Genomic DNA, 20723 nt, shown 5'->3' with positions numbered 1-20723 from the left:
GAGCTGTTTTTGTTCCAGCTACACACAGTCCTCTTCTGTGTTTCCTACAGCAGGAAGCTGATCTCTTAACTGGTCCCTTGACATAAACATATATCACCTGTCTGTACAGACAAACATTATACGCACACACACACAAAATGCCTTTGCATCTGCAGCCCCTAAACTCACGTTTGGCACATCTACCTCATGAGCATGCACTGGTCAGCAGCAACAGGCAGGATATATGCTGTGGGGACAAGAATGTGCCTGTTGTACGTGTGTGTGTGTGCAAGAATATACACATAGAATTAGTAGATTTTAAAAATATGTAGCTTTTCAAATTATGGGTGAAATATGGATTTGAAACTCAACAGCCAAGTGAAAGGTTTTATCTCCTACAGGAAAATATTTGTCTGATACTTCACATTTTAATGGACTACTGGGGAATATTCTGCTTGTACATAACATATCTAAACTTTCCTCTCCCCCCCACTTTTTTTTTTTTTAATCTCTTTCTCTCAAGAACTGGCACATGATTAAATGCCCTCCTGAATCAGCACTCTTGCCACTCTGCAGGCTGGGTAGTCAATAAACTGCAGGAATATACATTTCATCGAAAACTGGAGATCCACATTGGAGCTAGTCACCCTAGGTGCTCTGTTCACTCAGTGGAAAGCAAGAGACTTAGGAGATTCACCTTTAGGATGACTGCCTTTCTTTCCATCGAAGGCTGAGAACTAGGGTAACTCCAATGCAGATCTGTTAGGGCGAACCCCATCTCTGGTGCTTTACTGCAGCCAGTGCAGCAGTGCCCAATCTCCTGGACATCCCAATACAACTGAGTAGTCACAACCTGTACTTTGCAGAGAGGTCCAAACTCACTCTGTGCAGACAGCCAGCAGGAGATGAGCCAGGCCAGATCCAAAAATTGCATGAACTTCATTAAAACAGGCATGACTCCAAAGCTTGTAGGATAGGTCTTATTAGCTGAGTTACCAGAGACAGCTTTTGGGTCAGAGCTGGCTCCTTTCTGCTGTCTCAGAGAACCACGTGAGGGAAGTCAGCCTTTCTGCAAAGGCTTAGCCATAGGATTATTTTTACATACTTGATTATTTTTTTATTTATTTTCTTTGTAAATCAAGAGCAAAACATATACACTTACGTAGCCAATGTTTTTCTCCTTTCAAATGCCTTTTGGTGGTCTCAGACCATGTTCACCTATTCCTTCTCCTGAATTGCCCTCCCACTCTACCCTTTTCCTCTTTCATGGCTGTTGCCATAAAAGTCAGTCAACAAAGGACAGTGCCACTATGGCAGGTGTATCAAGATTTATCATTACCCCAATGATGGTATAAAAACCTCTAAACCAAAACAGATACAGAAGCCCTTTCCATTCACCTCAGAAAAAAAACCACGGAGGTCTAATTCTGTCCAGCTGACGTTGACAGAAGCTGCAGAACTGACACAAATATGTGCAGAATAAAGACCCGTATGCCTATTTAGGATAATTTTTCATAGGTGCATTGGTTTCCTTTCTAAGCGAAACATTTCTTACAACAGGAAAAAGGGCACATTTTTCCTAGCGTTTTGCTGCTAAGATGCTTCTGCCTGCTCAATGCTCAATCAGAAGGACCGCAAAACAGTAGCCGTGCTTACTTGACAAATCCTCCTGTAGACTGCAAACACTGTACTACTTTGGAGAGATTTTCAGCTGCCATTTATGGCTATTTCAAGTGTACTTTGAGAAGATTTATGTGCTATGTATCCTACTGGAAATGTAATAAAACATAAATTGAGCAAGTAAATGGACTTTGTTGATTATTTTTGAATCATTAAGAATACCACAGCAGAATTGACTACAGGAAAGAACAGCAGTACCTCTGCATGACTGAGGCACGGGGACTTTTCTAAGGATTATGACCAGATGGGTTGAAAAACTATGTTAGAGACATTCAGACCAGCAAGATATTAATTGCAGGGAAATGCTTTGTGTCTTATTCTTTTGGGATATTAGAAGTTCAAAGGGGAAAAGACATAACACCATGGACACATGGATCATTTCAGAATAGTACACAGAGAATCAAATATACTGTCCAAAGACCACATAAAGCTCATTCAGCTCCTAAGAGAGCACTCAGCCAAAGAAGGCTTCCTAGCTTGGTTAAAAAACAACACAAGACTCATTTAAGTTATCAGTAAACTGTTCTGACAACAGACCATCTATTACACTACTCTAAAGACCATAATCACATACAATGTAGAATCATAGAATCATAGAATCATTGAGGTTGGAAAAGACCTCTAAGATCATCGAGTCCAACCGTCAACCCAACACCACCATGTCCACTAAACCATGTCCCTAATAGAATCATAAATGTACACTGCAGCTGTCTTTTAACTATGCTTTCCTGACACAACTAAAAAAAAAAAAAAAAACAGTGATCTCTACCTACCATTTATATTTTGAGAAAGTATAAAAAGGCTTGAGAAATCACTTGCTTACTTACCACTGCCTTGAAAATCTTTAAAAAGAAGCTGAAGATTAGTATATTTAAAAAAAAAGTACTACAGTCACTAGGGTGATATAAAGGGACTCCTCTGGAGGAGGAAGTAGCCACCGTGCAGCAGAAAACCCCAGGGAAATACTTTGTTTTTTCCACGATGTACTTCTCCACTCAGACCCGACTGTCCAGTGATGAAGAACAGCCTCTCTGGGCTGGTGACTCTCCTGGGCCCTCGCTGCACAAGTACAAGGCAAGGCTTAGAAACTCAAAGGAATACATTGTTGAGGGCCACTCATTCAACCACGGCTGGCTTGTCTCTTCAAGTTTGTATGGCTTGGTGCCTCAAGACAATTCTCTCATTAGGCTCCGACAGAAAGTCGTCGTTGACTCAACACAGCAACGCTCCCTGGCACAGAAGGTTGCAGATATTATCTATTCAGACAAGTCCAACATTTTTTAATACAGAACCTTCTTCAGTGCCAAGGGTTCCACATACGTCTCGAACGACAATGGCTCTGTTCTCCACCGGCTGCTCAAAAACTTTGGACAGCACATTAGCCTGACTCTATCCTTTCTTTATTTTTACTATATTTTGTTCAGCAAACAACTTATAAATTAGATTAAAATTTTCAAAGGAAAGCATTAAACTAGTTTAGTGAAGGTCATAGCATCAGTCTTAAGTAAGAGAAAAACACTCTGACCAAAGACAGAGTTATAAATTCTACCAACTAAAATAAGTCACAGGAAAGTGTCTCTGTTACCGAGAATTTCACTTTGGAGTTTAGTGATATGTAAGACAAGAATTCAAAATACAAGTAATTACAATGAGTAAACAATCCTACAGAGGGGAATAAAGATGTTTCATTCAGAGCAAAAACATCTACAGAAAATCAAATCTTGGCAGGCGCTGCATGCAGTCACAAATCCACATGCTCCTTTTAAATACCATGCTTGTTCATTCCTGCCTGATTTGTGCTTCAATCTACAAAACTGTAACTTGGGGGGGGGGAGGGGAAGGGGGGAAAAAAGCCACCTCTTACCCAGTTTTACTCAGCAAAAGGAGAATTCTTGCACTTTGTAGCCAGGAGAAATACAGCAGTCAATTAGGAAGAGCTGAAAATATTTTTGAGGAACAACTGAAAGCCATTTACTTATTCTCCTTAGTTTTCCATTCCTAATAGATGGCAATCATAAACGCTTCCAGAGCTTTCCTTCACTGTGCATTACTTCAAACATTCAGGTACCTCTATATAAGAAAGATTAGCAACGGCTGCTGTCTTTGCTCTCTTCTAACTAGATGAGCACTTAGGGAGTATTATTTCCATGTAAAGGAGACAGAAACCTGACTGCATCTGGCTTTTCCCCCATCTAATTTGCATGAAATCAATATTTTGCAACCCAGAGGTTGGCTATTCTGTGTTTTTGTTTCCTTGAAAGGGGGAGGTGCAGAAAAGGACTTACTGGGGATAACTGCAAGGAGGGGACCAAGATTTTCCATCTCTCAGGACAGTTTAAAAAGAAAGAGATTGTAATTCTTATTAAACATATAGCATTTACAGCCCTGGAAACTGGAGTCCTAGAAAAACATGGCAACAGCAGCGCCTAAATTCCAGTCACTCGTGGGGCTGTCCTGGAATGACCACACTTACGGACAAGAGCATCATTCATTCTCCAAAACCAGTCCTTTGTGCCTTTGTTCATCGACAGCTTAATGCTCCAAAGAGGAAAGGAAAACGGTTTCCCACAGACACACACACGCAACTCGTACGGCCAAAATCAGAATTTCGAGATAGTTAAAATACTTTTCCTCATAAGATTTTCCTACTTCTTCTCTGCTGCTCTTTCAGTCTCTCTACTTGATACCTTTGATAACGTAAAGCATCACCCATTCTTGGATTTGGTCTTGATTTCAGCCCTGTGTGCAAAGGGACCTGTGGAAACACTACACACAGACCAGATAAGGGCGACTACTGCCTGCATAGCTTCTACTCCCGTACACCCACAAATACGTGAGGTGCACCTCCATGTCAGAATATGACTGAGCCCAAAGTGATGACACAGAGGAACACATATGGTCAAGTCTTCACACAGTGACAGTAAAAAGATTAACTGTTTAATTTCACTGCTGTATCACCAGTTCACATCTAGCCCAGTCTTTTGTGACCACAGGTCAATTATCTGCACCAGCTGGTGGCTCGTGCAATATGGTCTGTAATTTAATAGCAGCCACAGTCCAGTGCACTAGGAAGGAAAGTTCACATCACAGAAGACATCTTTGCATTTGCTATGAATTAGTCTTCTTATGGGCAGTCCCATGAGAAGAGTCAAGGGCCAGTCTGAAACAGGAATACTTATCCCCATACATCACTAAGCGAGGATGGCGCTGACTGGCAGGGCAGAGAGTCTTCAACTACCCTGGAGGTGCTTAGGCAGAGGTTTTTTCATGATTTAGTGCTTCCAAACTAGTATCGCTCACTAGCTGAGAAGTCCCTTAAAAGCAGAAGTAAAAAACATTGCTTAAATGAGTGCTTAAATTTTAAAAAGTTATGCTGCTCTCTAAAGCCAGCTCTTGTTGAACATGTGTTACACATAACCAAAGCCTGACACACTTCCTGCGTTGGCAGGGAGATAGCAATGGAAAAGCTCAGAGGCTAGTTTTAGTGATTTACAGCACAGGATGGGGGGGGAAATCACATCTTTCTTCAGTATGTTTTTCTACTATCAATATACATGTCCTACATAAAACAAGTCTAAGCCACTTTGCACTAAAGCTAGACTAAAGTAACACAAAGGTGGCAAAGTCAGTGACTGGTATTTCAGTTAATCCTGCCCAACATCACCTGAGGGACAGGATTTACCTCAATTTTAGAGGTCTACATCTGGAGAAATTTCCCTGAACTCTCTTCATAGTCAGAGGAGAAACACAGCAGGTTTTCAAATGAGACAAAACTACACCTTTACTGGAGCACAGCTAAAGCTGGGATCCACTCTGAGAAATTAGTTGCTGCCCCTCAAATAATGTTCACAACATCCTGCAGCAAGGACTTCTCCAGCTCAGCTACATGATGTTCTCACCTAACATGGGCATTTCCTTAAAGCAGAGGTAAGTCAGATCATAAATGACCTATTTCTTTCCATCGACTACAAAGAAACTGTGGTTGGCTAGCTTGAATGCAGACTTGCTCAAACAGATTTCATCCAGAAAACCTAAGGAGACAGCGATGGCATCCATTTACTGTCTTGGAAGGAGAAGGCTCCTTCATATACCTTTTGTCATGCATCAGTTACGTATCTTACAAAATAAACCACATGGGCTTGTCTACAGTCTCCAACCACACACACAATGGATAACAAATTAAGGTTACGCAAGCAACTCTGTTTCTTCCCTTTTCTAACGTTCGAGTCCTGGGCATGCTATGATAATGCTCTTGCATCTCATATATAAACCCATTGCAAATCCACCAGTTCCTTGTATATTAAAGGAGAAAATTATTATGGAGGGAGCAAACAGTCTGGGAGGATGGGATGCATGCTCGTACAATATTTTGCTGGACCTCAGAGGAATATCAGGAATTGTGGATCTTACTGTTGCCCTCAAAGGGGAGAATGGTTTAGTGGTCACAAACAGCAACGCCAAGAACAAAGATTTGAATCACTTTTTCTGAGGGCTGAACAACTAAGAAGGTGACGTATGGGTCTGCTGTACTGGTTTCCTCTGTCCACAGAATGGACTAGAAGCAAGAAGCAACATAAGAAAGCCAACATATGAGTTTCCATCCTATGATTCAGGTTTTTGCTGTATACAATCCAAAACCAAACACAACAGACCTTAACAAATTTTCAGGCAAAGGTACCGTTCTTAAGGGAAGTGGCAGCAGGCTCCGCTGGCCACATCCACTGCTTCCCAACTGCAGATGGAAGGGATCCAACCCTTTTACAACAGCTACTCCAAAGCTTTGAACGTGGTAAACTTCAGGCATTATCCTATAAATCAATAGCTCACTCAAAATGAAAGCCCCCACTGATAAAGGCTAGAGCATTGGCAAGAAGACTTAAGAGAAGTACTATAAACTGCACAGACATATCTGCCCATAGGCACAGGAGAAAGTACCACCTATAGGACTTAGGAGCAAGTATCTCACTGTACTTTAATAACCACCAAGTTCCCAGATCTGTAAGAGATATTTATGCACCTCAATCCCTTTGGCAATGTTGGCTCTAAGGTGTTTTTAAAATCTCATCCCAAATTACGAAGTATCTATGAATTTCCAGCTCATTTTCACTTTCAACTACTTCTGTTCAATTCTGTTCTTGCCTGATCTATAACTTATGTTAAAACATATGGCAGTGTATTTGCTAAAATTTCCCTCAAAAAGTGCATTCCCTAAATCAATTCTAAACAGCTTCAGATTTGAGATCAGGAAGGGGGTGGAGGGGAGAACCTAATAGTGCTTTGTTGTTTTTCTGTTGGGGTTTGGGTTTTTTTCTTCTTTTTTTCCTATGAAGCTAACTGAAGCAGCCAAAATTTATTTAGAGTTAGTTTATGAAGTGAAGATTCTATATATTGTAGTGGAAAGGCAATTTAATCTTAGTTCCAGATATTTAAATGCTCAATATACATTAAAAAAAACCACCCTTCATAAACGTTATTATCAAATACTTCGGTGAAAGATTTAGGAAAAATACTGCACGTGCATTCAGTAGGAATCCCCAGTGGTTGTCTCATTTACCTCATTACACACATGTGTGTGCACACACACAGAGTGTTAATTGCACTCCAAAAGAAAACTGCAGGCACAGACCACAAGAAATTATTTGGGTCCTTCCCCTGGCTCCCTCCTCCCGATGGACGCCTACTATTCTTCTAAAAATTCCCCACAGAAAAAGGGAATGCTAATTGTAGCTATCACAAAGTGTTTTTCCATCGTCACAGAAATTTAATTCCTAAATTTGAGTCAATACACACGCAGAGGCAGAGACCAAGTAGAGGTAGGAGTGCTGATGGATCCACGTAACAATTCATTCTAGCAAGGAAAATTTAAATACACATCAAGAGCATAATCCAATAATTGGCAGATCCACTTCAAAATCTTGAAAAGCTTATTTTCAGCCTCTTAAAGCTAACTGATGCAACACCTTCCTGTGAGAACACCATGTAGCCCAGGCACTTGTCTCCCATACTGCAGAGTTACCACAAAACGCATTAGTTCCCACTTCAGGGCTTATTCTCTTACATTTTTCCAGGAACAATGTGGGACTTCTTTTTGTCCTCAGAAGAAATAAGGTGCTTAGCTCAAGTCTCAGTACCTGTTAAGACTTGGAAGTTCGTGCTGTCTTGTGCCAATCAAAGCTGCACAAGACACTCAGGCATGTAACAAAAGGGCTAGAACATAGAACACACTCATGCCACTGTATCAGTTAATGGTATGACCTCATCTGCAATATCAAAGGCAAGGACACATCTCAGAAAGATCAAAGAAAATAGTAAGAACAATCAGGACCTTGAAAAATCTCTCACAGAACCGACAAAAAAAAACTTGCAGAACTGTCACATGACAGAGATGTTAATTTGGAGAAAATTGGACAAAGAATGATAAGCCCAGAGAGAGAGGACATCTGTTCTCCTCAAGACCTGAAAGAAATCGGTGTTAGCTGATCACCACCCATAATAAATCTTCCATTTAGGAGCTAGCACTAGGCTCCAAGAGCAAGCCTGGGGAGCAAACAGTAACGCACTAGCACCGACAGCGACTGATTTGAGGACAGGTTGTGGGACTGCAGTTGCACTGGCAATACCAACACAAGAGGCTGTCCACAGGTAGAGGACAGATCTTCATCCCACCTCCCAGGCTTGTTCTCCAGCATCAAACTCTCTCAGGAATGAAGAAAGAAATGGTTAATGCATGAATTCCTCTAGGAGAGATAAAGTCAATCTGTACTAGTGGAAACTGCCCCTTTCTCCCTATGCCCTAATACAAGTAGAACCATGGGAATGCATTTTCTCTAGGTCTGCTTACCATTGATAAGCAGTCACTCAAGTGTAAAGGCAAGAACCAGCTTTATGCCTACACACGACTCCATCACAGCCACTCACACCACCTCTGCAAGAGCAAGGTGTAGCACGGCAGGCTTATGCTGAATTCAGGCCCCACAGAGCTGATGCAGGTTAAGAGCAAGAAGCATTTTGCCAGCAGAAGCATGTGCTCACACTTGGCCTGCAGTGCCTTTATTCTAAATAAGTAATTATCTGCTTTACCACTCTCCTCAAACACTATCCTAAAATGAAAGGGGAGCAGCATTTGTTCCAACCATGGCAGAACTTCAGTTTGCTTAGAAATAAAAAAAAAAAAAAAAAAAAAAAAAAAAGAAGAGGGCAGCTGTGAAGAAATCACTCTGCAAATTACAGGAACTGCAGCACAGCAAGGAAGTATGGGCTTCTAATGGCCTCCAGTAAACAATACATATGCATCTTCTCCCTGAAAAATATATCATGCAGCTAAGTAAACATTCTTCTGCGAACACTGGTTTTGATTGCTAGTGGGTACAGAGGCCCTGTTGGATGGGGAACCAGACAAGCCTAGGAGAGCTGGAATCCCTGCCCAGACAGCTTACAATTCACACAGATAAGGTGACAAAAGGTGGGAGAGAGTCACAAGACGTAATGAGCGTTACAAGGAAAACAAGTTGAGCCAACTTAACCACCGGGAAGGAAACACAACCTCGAGTCTAGAAAAGAAATGTGGCTTCGTTCTCTACTTCTAAAGGTAATCCCCAAGTGTCGCAAAAACTTTGAAAAGGCAGTTGAGTTGTGCATCAAAACTGGAAAAAGAAACCCACTTATGCAAACTTCAGTAAAAAAATTAAATAAGAAAATAGAGTAAGTTTGTATAATATTATAAAAAAAAAATTACACAAACAGTTACAGCTGTAGCAGTATTTGCAATCTTATGTATATTCGTATCAATGAATCACTTAGCCTCAGCCTAAAAACTATGTTTTCTGTATGCTGGAGTAACTGAACACCCCAACTTCACAGGGGAAAAACTTCAGACGTATTACAAATTTCTTTACCCAGGCATGTTCTGAAGATTACTTTTTGTATCCATAGGTAAAAGGTGTAAACTACCATTAGATTGCACATAAACTACTGATTAATTTTCAAATCTTAGCTTAATATTGGTTAATAAGCTGCCTTTAGGAAGAAACATTCATGTTCTTGCCACTTATGAACAGGTGGACTTTCTGTTATTATTTATGGACTACTGAGACAACACTCACAGGACAAAAAAAAAATCATGGTTGTCAAAGGAATTAGTTTTGCATTTAGAGGTTTTAATGCAATTTTACTGTGTTTAGATTTTACAAAGATGCTCAACCACAGCTGAGAAATGCTAAAAGTCATTACTAGAATGTACCAATACCAACAGTTTTATACTCAGGGATGTTTTTTTAAAGCACAGGTATATCAGCAAACCCCTTGGTTTCATAAGAGGAACATACAGATAGCTTTCAAAACTCCTGTGACACTGAACTTCAAATTTATAATTAACTAATCTAATAACAGGCTTAAAAGAGCCTTCTTTGGACCTTTTTATGTCAGAGCAATTTATTGTGACAGAAGATTATTTTTATCAGCTTGGAGATAGAAATCCTTCTCTGAAAGAAGATACTTCCAAGGACTCAATGTTTACAAACAAGCAGGAGTTCTCAAGAGAGAACATCTCTTATATATACACACAACAGAAAAAAAAGGATATACAATTGGCAGGTTGAGGATTTCACTTACTTAAAGCACTTAAAAGAAAATGGAGTTCCTTTGAAAATTCATCTCCAAGTGTGGGTTGCAGTCAGCTTTTTGAAGATTAAACAACTTTATAAAGAAGGAAATAGTATGGTAGAGATTAAACTTCAATTTCACCTGTTTGACTTTGGGTCCTTTCATGCTTTGGCTACATAAAATTTGGCATTAACCTGCAAGCTGATGTCATTTTACCATATCCAAACTCACAGGAGCAAGAAATGTCCTCTGAAGGAGGCCACAATATACATATATTTTTCCTTTTTAAGACAAAACATACATACCTTTAAATCTGGAGAGAAGTTGTCTGCCGAGGTGGAGACCGAGTCGGACGATATAGCAGAAGCAGATTTGGTGTGAGCAGAATGGTCCGAGTGAGAAGTGGAAGCGCTATAAAGAGAAACACCACAGTGTATCAAAACCGTGCTCAAGAACACTCAAAAGCCAACAAGTACAGCCACTCGCTTACAGTCATATCAGGCATTTTTCAATATTTCCACCTTTTCCATTCTCAGTTATTCAGCCCTCAGCAATGGTTTAAGAGAACTGTTTTACTCGCCATTGCCACAGATTAGCAAAGCGCACACAATTCATTACCAAATCTCAGCTCAGACTGAGCCAACATTATCACGATCACACACTTGATCAAATCCTAAATCACAGAAACTATAAGGGCCTCCATTTCAGACTTTCAGATGGGAGATATTAGTGTGCTGCAAGGAGATGAAAACAGACAGACTCCTGAACACACGCCAGCACAACTCCAACCGCAGCTTTACAACAGTGGAAGAAACTCAGAATAAAAACTCTTCCCATCCCACATAACTTTCCTCCTTCAGGTATAAGTACAACCCTCAGGAGAATTAAAAAAACTCTCTCAGCATACCTCTCTGGTGATACAAAGTGCGATTTGCTAAATAGCAAAGCAAAACAGTTACTTTCTTTTTCTATCCTTTTTTTTCTAGTACAGCTGTAAGCAATTAAAATAAGCTTATTTTATAGCATTTTTATGCTGCGACCTCTCCTACAACCATAATTGCTTAAAATTAGCATTTGATAATAATGCTCTTAAAACCCCAGATGACTGTAAAGAAAGTTCCTCTGTGGTACAACGTTACTCCCTGAAGCCACAGTACAGCAGTGAACACTACCTGTGCCAATTAATTCCACACTCTTAGCGACCCCAGAAAGGTTTTACCTGGGTGTAAAGACACTCTTAAGAATCAGCTATCAGGCTTGCAAGCCTAGCCTTGGCTGAAGCAGAATACCAGCAGGAGTATTACTGTTACTGCTTGTATTAATTAGACATGTAACAACCTAGAAACAGCTATATCTGAGCTTCCAAAGGGCCTGGAGATCTGTTAATTGTCTGAAAATTGTTTTGCTGCTGGTAAACAGCCACCGAAAGGCCAAAATGTTCCATTTTTATTTCTGTTCTTCAGAGTTTGGCAAAGTATTGCACAGGCAGTGTTAAAAACATGAAAGACTACAGCAAATTTGGGCTCTTGCTGAGAGTCAGTCCTTTCTCTCCAAGGATTAAAGAGTATTGGCAACTCTTTCATCCTACGAAGTAGAAACTTAGAAATGGAACCTTTGGGAACAGTAAAAAATTATTTAAAATAAATTATACTGGTGTGCCAATTGAATAGCACAATTCCACTGAATGCATTTATTGTACACGGTTCAACAGCTAATCACTCAGCTTTCCAACTTGCTCAACTCTTGCAGTGTTGCTGGGTAAACTCACGTCATTTTGGATGGACAGTGGCACTTGTGCACACAACGCTGCTCACGCTGCAACAGCCCCAGAATCTCCGTCCCAGGCAGAAAATAACACTAAAATAACAAGAACTGAATCTGCAAAGCCTCCTGTTCTTAGGGATCAAAGGGCCTCACACATACACTGAATTTGTGTACAGTTTCACATTACAACAAAATTGATATAAAGTGTACACTGCTGCTGAACGGGCTGCTCACATTCCCCTCTCTTCCTCCTCCTCTCAACCTGGGCTGCACACCGCTGCCATCTCCATTGCGCTGGACAAGCATCACAGGATGCATGGTTCAATTTGCTGATCTGCCAGGGCAGTAAACTATTAATAAACATGAAGAGAATCTTCTGTTGGATAATAGGGCTGATTGGATTCATTACATGGCCGTATAAATCATCAGATGCAGCGCACGGAGAAGGAGGGAATCTGTATCTGGAGATGATGAGGAAGGCTGAGAGCACTTCCGCGCACAGCAGCCTGCAGGCATGCTAAATTAGGCTTAGCACTAAATCATATTTTAACATTACTTTACTTAAATGAGCTCAGACCCCTTGTTCCCCAAGGACATGTTTCCTTCAAACTCCTTTCAGCCTGGTTTCTGCATGGTCAGCCTTCATCTTCCAAGCGCTCCCCCTCATGTTTGCGACTGTTTAATTAATTTGATTTTTTAAAGTGTGTAAAAAAAAAAAATCACAATCATTCCACAAAGCAGCACCAGTTTACTGTACAGCAACCCATAAGGAGGCAGTACTCAAAGTTATCAACGAAGAGCGAGCAAATACTGTAGATGCCTTCATCACTGGGTGACAACTCTGACTCCTGTCCCTGGGTCCCCACCGTGCCTTCTCCCGCACCGGCTCCAGCCAGGGGAGCCAGAGGCTCAGAGTAAGCCTCCAGAAGCCATACCTTCTAGCTCACTCCCCTTTCAGGGCCCAGAATTTTGTGTATTTAAATGCATTTTACAGGTCAGCAACTCTGCTGAGTTTACAAGTCATTTAGCACAGGTGTAAATAAATAAGCAAGGGGCACACCAGCAGCTAACCTGGCCCATGTGCACTGCACAGGACAGCTTACTCACTGAGCGAACATCACTAAACCACTGAGCACAGTAACCTATTAATAGAAGCATTTGCATCAAGAATTTCACATCCTTTAGTCACAGAAAAGGGAGCTGGAAAGGCTGGAAAGGTTTAATGGAGTGTGCTAGTCTCTCTGCCCTCAAGCTAGGACAAGCTACAACTAAACAACTCCTGAGACCTGTCTGTCTGACCTGCACTTAACAGCTCCCAGGGAGGGAGAGTGCTAATAAAAGGATCAAAATTTCACCAGTTTTTCTGCTTACACAACTTGTCTGCCCTCGTACATTCTCAGTGCCTGCCTAATACACAAGCGGCAATTATCTAATAGTTGTTGACCAAAGATTTTTATGAAATTGTTAATTAATTTCATAAATCTATTTTTTGGGCTGAGGGGCAAACTGCTTTATGTGGGGGCGGGGGGGTGGGGGGAAGAGAAGAACCATAATCCACAGCATGTCTGAGCTGTGGAAGTGTTTTGTGTTTGTTGATCATGCTTGGCTTCAAGTGGATTTTAATGAAAGAAAGCATTTGCATTTTAGAAGTGAATTTTCAAAAGCTCCCCGCACCAGTGTCCCTCTGCTCCCGCAGAAGCCACTGGTGAAGCCTCCCCTCCAGCAACAGCAACACGAGCTTTTGGGAAGCGCCGCCTGTGCATACAGCGAACAATACTGCTTGGATTATGCAGCTCTGCACAGTATGCATAGGTTGCATATGTTTGGCTCACTGCCTCTGTTCTCCTCATCCATCATTTATAGGGAGCTGAGATGGAACCAAGGAGCAGACAACCGAAACGCCGCTGGCTTGCAGCTCCCTCCTCTTATCATTGTCAGGCAGTTGCGCAGCTCCAGCTCCACTGCTTTGCAAACTAATTAAACTGATGTCCCTGCATGCACATGAGAAGTTTATTAGCTTCAGTGGTTTAGTCAATCTCGAGCTCTCCTCTGCTGCCAGTGCAAAAGGAAAGATCCTCAAACCATGCAGTTTCATATGCCTTTGGGTGGGGAAAGGGGGAGAGCGTCCTGGGGCTGACACACAAACTCAGAGTGAGGAGACCAGAGCTCCCTCCACGCTTTGCCACCAGCCTTTCTGCATCATCTTGGGCAAATCATTTACTCCTGCTTCTGTCATGGCTTCTGCACATTATCCCAGCTTTTGCCAACGTAAAGTTAAAGCTGTCTCGTACAATACTTTTGGCAGCATGACAGGGTACTCCTGGTATCAGTCTAAAATGCTGAGGAGCCCACCGAGGATGCTCTGTTCTCACAGGGACATACCCCCAACAGCTGTGTTCCACCAGTAAGACAACACAGAGCAAACCTGAGTGATGGCAAGGTCACAACGGTCAGACATAACTGCTGGGTTTGGGGGCACCTGACAAACACTTGAGAACACAGATAGGTTTGACCAGATTTCAGCAAGGGTTAAAAATCACTGGAGCTGTGCCAATCACTCCCAGCTGAAGGTCTGGTTCAATACAACTTAATAAACGTGCAAAATAACGATATTATCTCTGAACCTCATTAAGGTTCTAGGAAACAACATATACTCAGGTTCACAAAATACTTTGAGCTCTTCCTACAGGAAAGAAAGCAAGTGCAGATGTTCCTGTGAGGAACCTGTGAAGACCAAGGACCTCCTGGAGCATTTCTCTTCCCATGCTTCAGGCCCAGGCAGGTCCGCACTGTTCTTGCTGATGGATGTCTATGTTAAGTGCCAAAAGAGACCCCTACAACAGTTCAAAAGCACCTACAGGGAAAGCACCTTACTCCTGTGACTGCCATCTCCGTTTACTCCTCTCCTTCCTCCCTCCGCATGCAGAAGTGGGAAACAGGTTTAGGATGCAATTAACACTGATATATGTCTTTCATCTTAGTAATTATTTTTATCATTTAAATATATTTCTTGTGGCCAGATTTTGAATGATAAATGAGTCCAAATGAGAGCTGTCGGCACAATGGTCTTGTACAGTATCTGCACACAGCATTAACCCCTTGGCTATATGGAATACATATATGCAACTAATAAGAGAATTACAATGGAAACCAAGCACGATGACTCAACTCATGATAAAGTGTTCGTTGTTATTATTAGGACTATCCCACAACATGCCAGATGGTTTTCAAACATAATTCAGACTCAGACAGATGCCCTCCGGTGGTTCTTGTTCAGGCAATTGAAAGGTATTACTGCATCCATAGCAGAATTGAAGGTATGCCAGTGTGCTTAGCTTAAACTGTCAACAAAGATGTGAAGAAGCTGCAAACAGAAGTGTCTGAGACATGCAAACTTACCCTCTTAAACTATGAAGGTGCAGGTGAAATATTTTGGGGGAAAGCAGTGATAAAGTCTTAAGCCACTTCAAAAAGTATCATTAAATGGCATCTGCCAGAGTCATCCGAGGCAATCTCTACCCTCAGACTCCTGTAATGTAAAAAATGTGATGTATAAGAAAGCCAAGGAAAAGAAATAAAAACTTGTAGTTGCCATTTGTTTTGCCAACTGTTACAGAAAGAGTTTGACTATGAAATTATTGCTTTCCCAGTGTAGAGAAGCAACAGTTTTCCCTGGAAGGAGAAAGCACAAGTACAGCTTCTGAAGAGGGCAATTTGACCTCATGAGGGTCTGAGCGTGACACAGTGAACTCAGGTCAGGCAGAAGATAAGCACAAAGATGCAAGGGAAGTGCCAGAATCAAACTGTGAAGCCCCGCAGCTTTAACCTGATGCAGACAAATGCACTGTTTATGCAGGACTGAGTTCTCCTCCCTGTATCCTTACCCCTATTGCAGGGAATATAATACAACATTCTTTGTACTCCAAACCCAGGATATTTTACTTCCCTGTCTCCACCCTCCAGAGGAAAGAAAAACTCCCAGGAGATCTCTACGAAGAGCTTTCTGTGAACCTCAGGCCTAAGCATGACCACGCTATAGAACCTCTTCTCTTAGGCTGTGTGACCCAAGAAGAAAGTCACGACAACCGATTTCATGTGTCACATAAAACTTCACAACAACTTCTGGCAAAACTTGAGACAAAGGTCATGACACTAATATGAGGGGTGATCTGGCTAAACCATCCCAGCTTGTAATTGCTGAGAATGGTTATTTCCAAGCAAGCTCTTAGAGGTATGCCTCTTTCTGTTCAGCAAGGACATCAAAAATATACACATATATTCCTTCTACTATATTTTTGTTCAGCAAGAACATGAAAAATGTAACATATACAGCTTCCCAAAGACAAGAAACAATCCTATGCAGAAAAGGACTGGGTACGATGAGGGTGGTGAGACACAGGAACGGGTTGCCCAGCGTAGTTGTAGATGCCCCATCACTGGAAGTGTTCAAGGCCAGGTTGGATGGGGCTCTGAGCAACCTGATCTGATGTTGAAGATGTCCCTGCCCACGGCAGGGGGGTTGGACCAGATGACCTTTAAAGGTCATTTCCAACCCAAACCATTCTATGATTCTATGGGTAGCAACTCCCCGAGAAACTACTGTTAATATTTGAAGACACTTGTTCAGACTTTGAAAACTAAGGAAGAGACCTTTGTCTTGCCTCAGAGTAAGATACTGGCTCCAAAAAAACCCCCAACCAACCAACCAACAAAAAAAAAAAAATCAAACCAACAAACCCAGAGACAACAAAAAGGGGGGGAAAAAAAATCAAGTTCTGATTCCTAAAGTCCCCCTCCTAGATCCATGAGTGGGAACCTGTGTATGCGTTTAACACCCAGAACTCTGTGAAAAACTGATGGGACAGGAGGGAAACACACCTCTGGAAAATATGCCATTTTTATTTACAGCATATGCATAGGGCTTGAGGACACCTATTTTTTGTACCAATGTCTTAAAATACTAACCTGGCTCACTCCTAAAAATAACACAACCAAAATGCAGTCAGTGATGATAAAGTCACCTCTCCAGCACCTTCTTTATGAATATTCCTTCCCTGCCAGTACAACAAGTAGCTGCTTTATCGCTTGCAAAGGTGTGCCAATTACTCAGATGCTAATTGGCATGAGCTGCTCACACCACTTCTTCTGTATCAAACTGAATGTTTTGTTTCAATAGTCACTGAACTGACATGGAAAACAGGTGCTAAAATGCACCACTGAGAGATACAGTTTCAGATGCAGAGGTCATAAATGAGAAAAACACTGCAGAGGGCAAATTTCCATTTCCTCTCTTCCTGTTTTTTTAAAAGTTTCTCATTATGTACATTCCTAAAAATTAATCAAGGTGAGAACTGCAAATTAATGATGACTAGTGGCAAATACAATTTAATTTGGAAGCTTCAGATGCCAAGAGAGCAGGATCCAATTGGTTCAAATTTACAGCAGGGCCATGAATAGGAGCACCTGCAGCACTTGGGCACTTCTCTTAGAAGTATAATGACAGAGGTATTGAGCGCTCCCCGCTCACTTCCCAAACTCAAGCTGACAACTCTCCCTCCTCAATACTTTCAACACTCCTGTTTCTTTCAGAGAAGGAAAAAGAAATACTGAAAAACCTTCTGGGTCACATCAGAGCAGAGGGAGACAGACCAGTGCTTGTTCCCCATGAATATGACTTTGTCCTAGCTAGTACTGGTTGAACTGGCCTGGGAAATCCAGCTGCTGCCCACATCAGGCTCTCCCATTTACAGCAGCTCTCTGTGGATCTGTGCTAAGGCTAAGTGGTCCCCATAGTCCTTATCTGTGTATATATATACACACACACCTAAGCGTACTCAGAAGTCCCTCGTATGCCCCTCTTCGGACAAGCACTTGAAAGCACGGCTGGCATCTGACTGAACCAGGGCCTTGCAGCAGGGGCCGGGCGCTCTGCACTGGCTTCCACTCCGCCATGGGGCTGTAACAGGCTCTGCCGCTGTAAATTAAGCTTTAGCGTCTTAACACCATCTCTCCCAGGACAGGAATCCCACAGTGCTCAGCACTGCACATGCCTGTAATAACAGGCAACCCCTCTCCCGAAGAGCTTAAATGGACAGACGAAGGAGTAGTATCTCCAGCGAGCAGTGACTCGATCTTAATTCTTCACAGCGAAATAGAAAATCAAAACAGGCTTATTCTACTTAGACAACAAGTACCAAAGGAAACTACCTATAGCATACACGAGATGCATCCTTCCCGCTCCGAACACCCAACACCCTCTTTTTAGGCACACGCAGGACAGACAATTGCTACATTTCAGAAGTACACGGAACTCACAAATTTTCTAAACATTTAAAGAACACACTTTAACCTCTGTTTGACCTGTAACAATCTCAGAGGGGGGGAAAAAAGCCATAAACAAATACGCTTCTGAAGGAAAGAAAAGCACCAACTGCCAGGCTTCCTCTGGCATTCAGAGGAGGCAGACAGTTATATAATAACGTACCCTCTCCATTCAAAAGGGCCGGCAATGTCAGAGCTTAACAACATCTTAAAAAGAAGCCATTTCAGCAAACAAATCATCGTGCATGTGTGTGACAGACCTAAAATAGCCCCCCACGCCACTTGCCTGAATGAAAAAGATTCACTTCTGTTGCCAAGCAAAGCCGGGTCTCAGTCCGACTTCAATGTTCCAAGGGAGGAAAATGTCATTTTTTTAAAAGTTGATCCTTCTAAGTAGCATCCTGAGCTGAATATATAGTACATGTTTTCCCATGAGCCATAAAGAGAATGTCCTATATTTTGACCGTGAACAAGCTTTTCTAGGAATGCAAATTTTGCTCTCAATAGTTACACAATGGACTACAGTGTCACAAGCACTATTCGTGCTCCATTAGTCATTCTTTTATTATTTTTTTAAACAGAAATTCACAAAAGGCCTACAGTGTGTGTAGAGCACTTGCTAAACAATAGGCTGATTGTTTAAAATATTTGCAAGATTCCGAGAATAGAAGGCCAACGCCCAAAGACAAACCAATATGCAGCACGTAATTAATAACAGCAAGCAGCCCACAGTATCATGCTTTCATGAGTCAAACAATCCAGAAGGTAAAAAACAGGAAGAACAGCAGCTATCAGAGGCCTGAACTGATATCCTCTGATCAGCACATGGATAACTACAAAACGGTCTGTTTTCAGGAGAGGAACGAAAGAGGAGTTAGGTTTCTACCAAGCTCCAGGCTGGTATGGGATGGTGCTCAGCTACAAGGAAGAAAACAGAAGGAAAAAAAAAATATTTTTCAAGAAGTTGTTAGACTTCTGCAGGGAACTGACATTTTACCTCTGTTTCACCAACTAAATTTCAGCCCATATCTACAGAGTCCAAAATTAGTTACTACCTCCTGAAAGCAGGCTGATAATCCAGTACTTTGGTCTGATTCCAGTTCCTAATGGAAATGTTTGGCTTGCAAAATCCACCACTAGCACAAGTGTCTTCACTTGCAGCATTAGGATTTTGGGCAGTGAGTGGTGGGCAAGGCAAGCAACCCACCTCCTCCAGGTGAGACACAATGGAAAGGCAGCCCCAGTCATTCTGGTTCTGCCCTCGTGCTTGGGAAAAAGGTTTGACAGACTTCCCCGAGATGGTGCGTATGTTTGGGTCTGTGCTCCAAAGCTTTGAGGTTTCCAATCACCAGGACAGACCCTTAGCACTGAAAACAAATTAAGACTATAAGGTGAAGAAGGGTTCAAAACACAACCCTGCTTACTGTCAACACAAACAAGACTGCCTGCTAGAACAGTGCTCCCACCCACTCATCTCTGTGCCTTCCTACACATTAGGTTATTGCTATGCTTTTTGGGATCATTTGGGGTTGTTCAGAAGGCACTACAGCCTTTGTTTTCAAATATAAGATGCTGTGGAGGGCAGGACTGAACTAGAAGTGAAGAAGATCCACACACACACCCCCACCCCACCCCCCGAGAAACCAGTATTTCTAGGTCAAAAAAACGTGGCTGAGGGAGAGAAGTTCTAGCACCTCAGGCTTCAGATGGTTCAAGAAGTGCTGCACAGTGACAGAGAGAAAGCCATTAGGGAGATCACTGATTGACGGGACGTCTGGCAGGTGATCTCTCGGGCCATGACGAATCAGCACATGTCCTGACCCGCAGCTTTCTCCCCTAAACAGCCCAGGCAGCAGCCTGGGCAGACCACAGCCAAGGGGCTCTCCATGCAGCATGACTGCCTCTAGCAAAAAGGCAACTCAAGAATCCACGTCCATGTGTTTCCTGGTGCTACAAGACCACCCGTGTCTCTTAGCCCTACCTGGGAAGAAGCTGATTCCAGGGCTCGGGACATTTTGTGGCAGAGAAGTAAGAGACCTGGGTGATGCTGCTATCTCCTACATCAGAGCGATCTTGGATTTACCACTGTACCCCATAGGAGAAAGAGGGCTGGCAGCATCTTAACTGTCTCCACAGGTACTTTGAATGCAGACAAAAGTAACGATGGAAATCCTACATAGTGTTCAAAACCACTCCTGCAGTTTACCAATATTTATATTTACCATATAAACTTCCACCCCCTTCCTTTAAAATATATTAAGCCAGAGAAAAACATACAAGTAAAAAAATTATCAGGATTTTGATGCAAGTTCATCATACATCATCAGTCCCATGATAAGATGCAGTAACAACTCCAGAGTCTGAAAGCAAGGAGAAGC

The 20723-nt window shown here is 42.1% G+C and overlaps 1 protein-coding gene across 4 annotated transcripts in view; it reads right to left on the bottom strand.

The window, feature by feature from the left end:
- MTMR2 (myotubularin related protein 2) overlaps positions 1 to 20723 on the bottom strand; it is a 64553-nt gene that overhangs the window by 31788 nt on the left and 12042 nt on the right. For 2 of the 4 annotated variants that reach the window (XM_076328257.1, XM_076328258.1), the window contains one exon: positions 10566 to 10671. In XM_076328257.1, the coding sequence (XP_076184372.1) occupies positions 10566 to 10671 (106 nt within the window). Of the gene's footprint in view, positions 1 to 10565; positions 10672 to 15423; positions 15492 to 18631; positions 18768 to 20723 lie in introns of those variants that run through there. The other 2 variants (XM_076328259.1, XM_076328260.1) reach the window with 2 other exon arrangements.

The sequence above is a fragment of the Aptenodytes patagonicus genome, chromosome 1, assembly GCF_965638725.1.
Source record: "Aptenodytes patagonicus chromosome 1, bAptPat1.pri.cur, whole genome shotgun sequence".
Lineage (NCBI taxonomy): Eukaryota > Metazoa > Chordata > Aves > Sphenisciformes > Spheniscidae > Aptenodytes > Aptenodytes patagonicus.
This window is presented reverse-complemented; position numbering and strand designations above follow the sequence as displayed.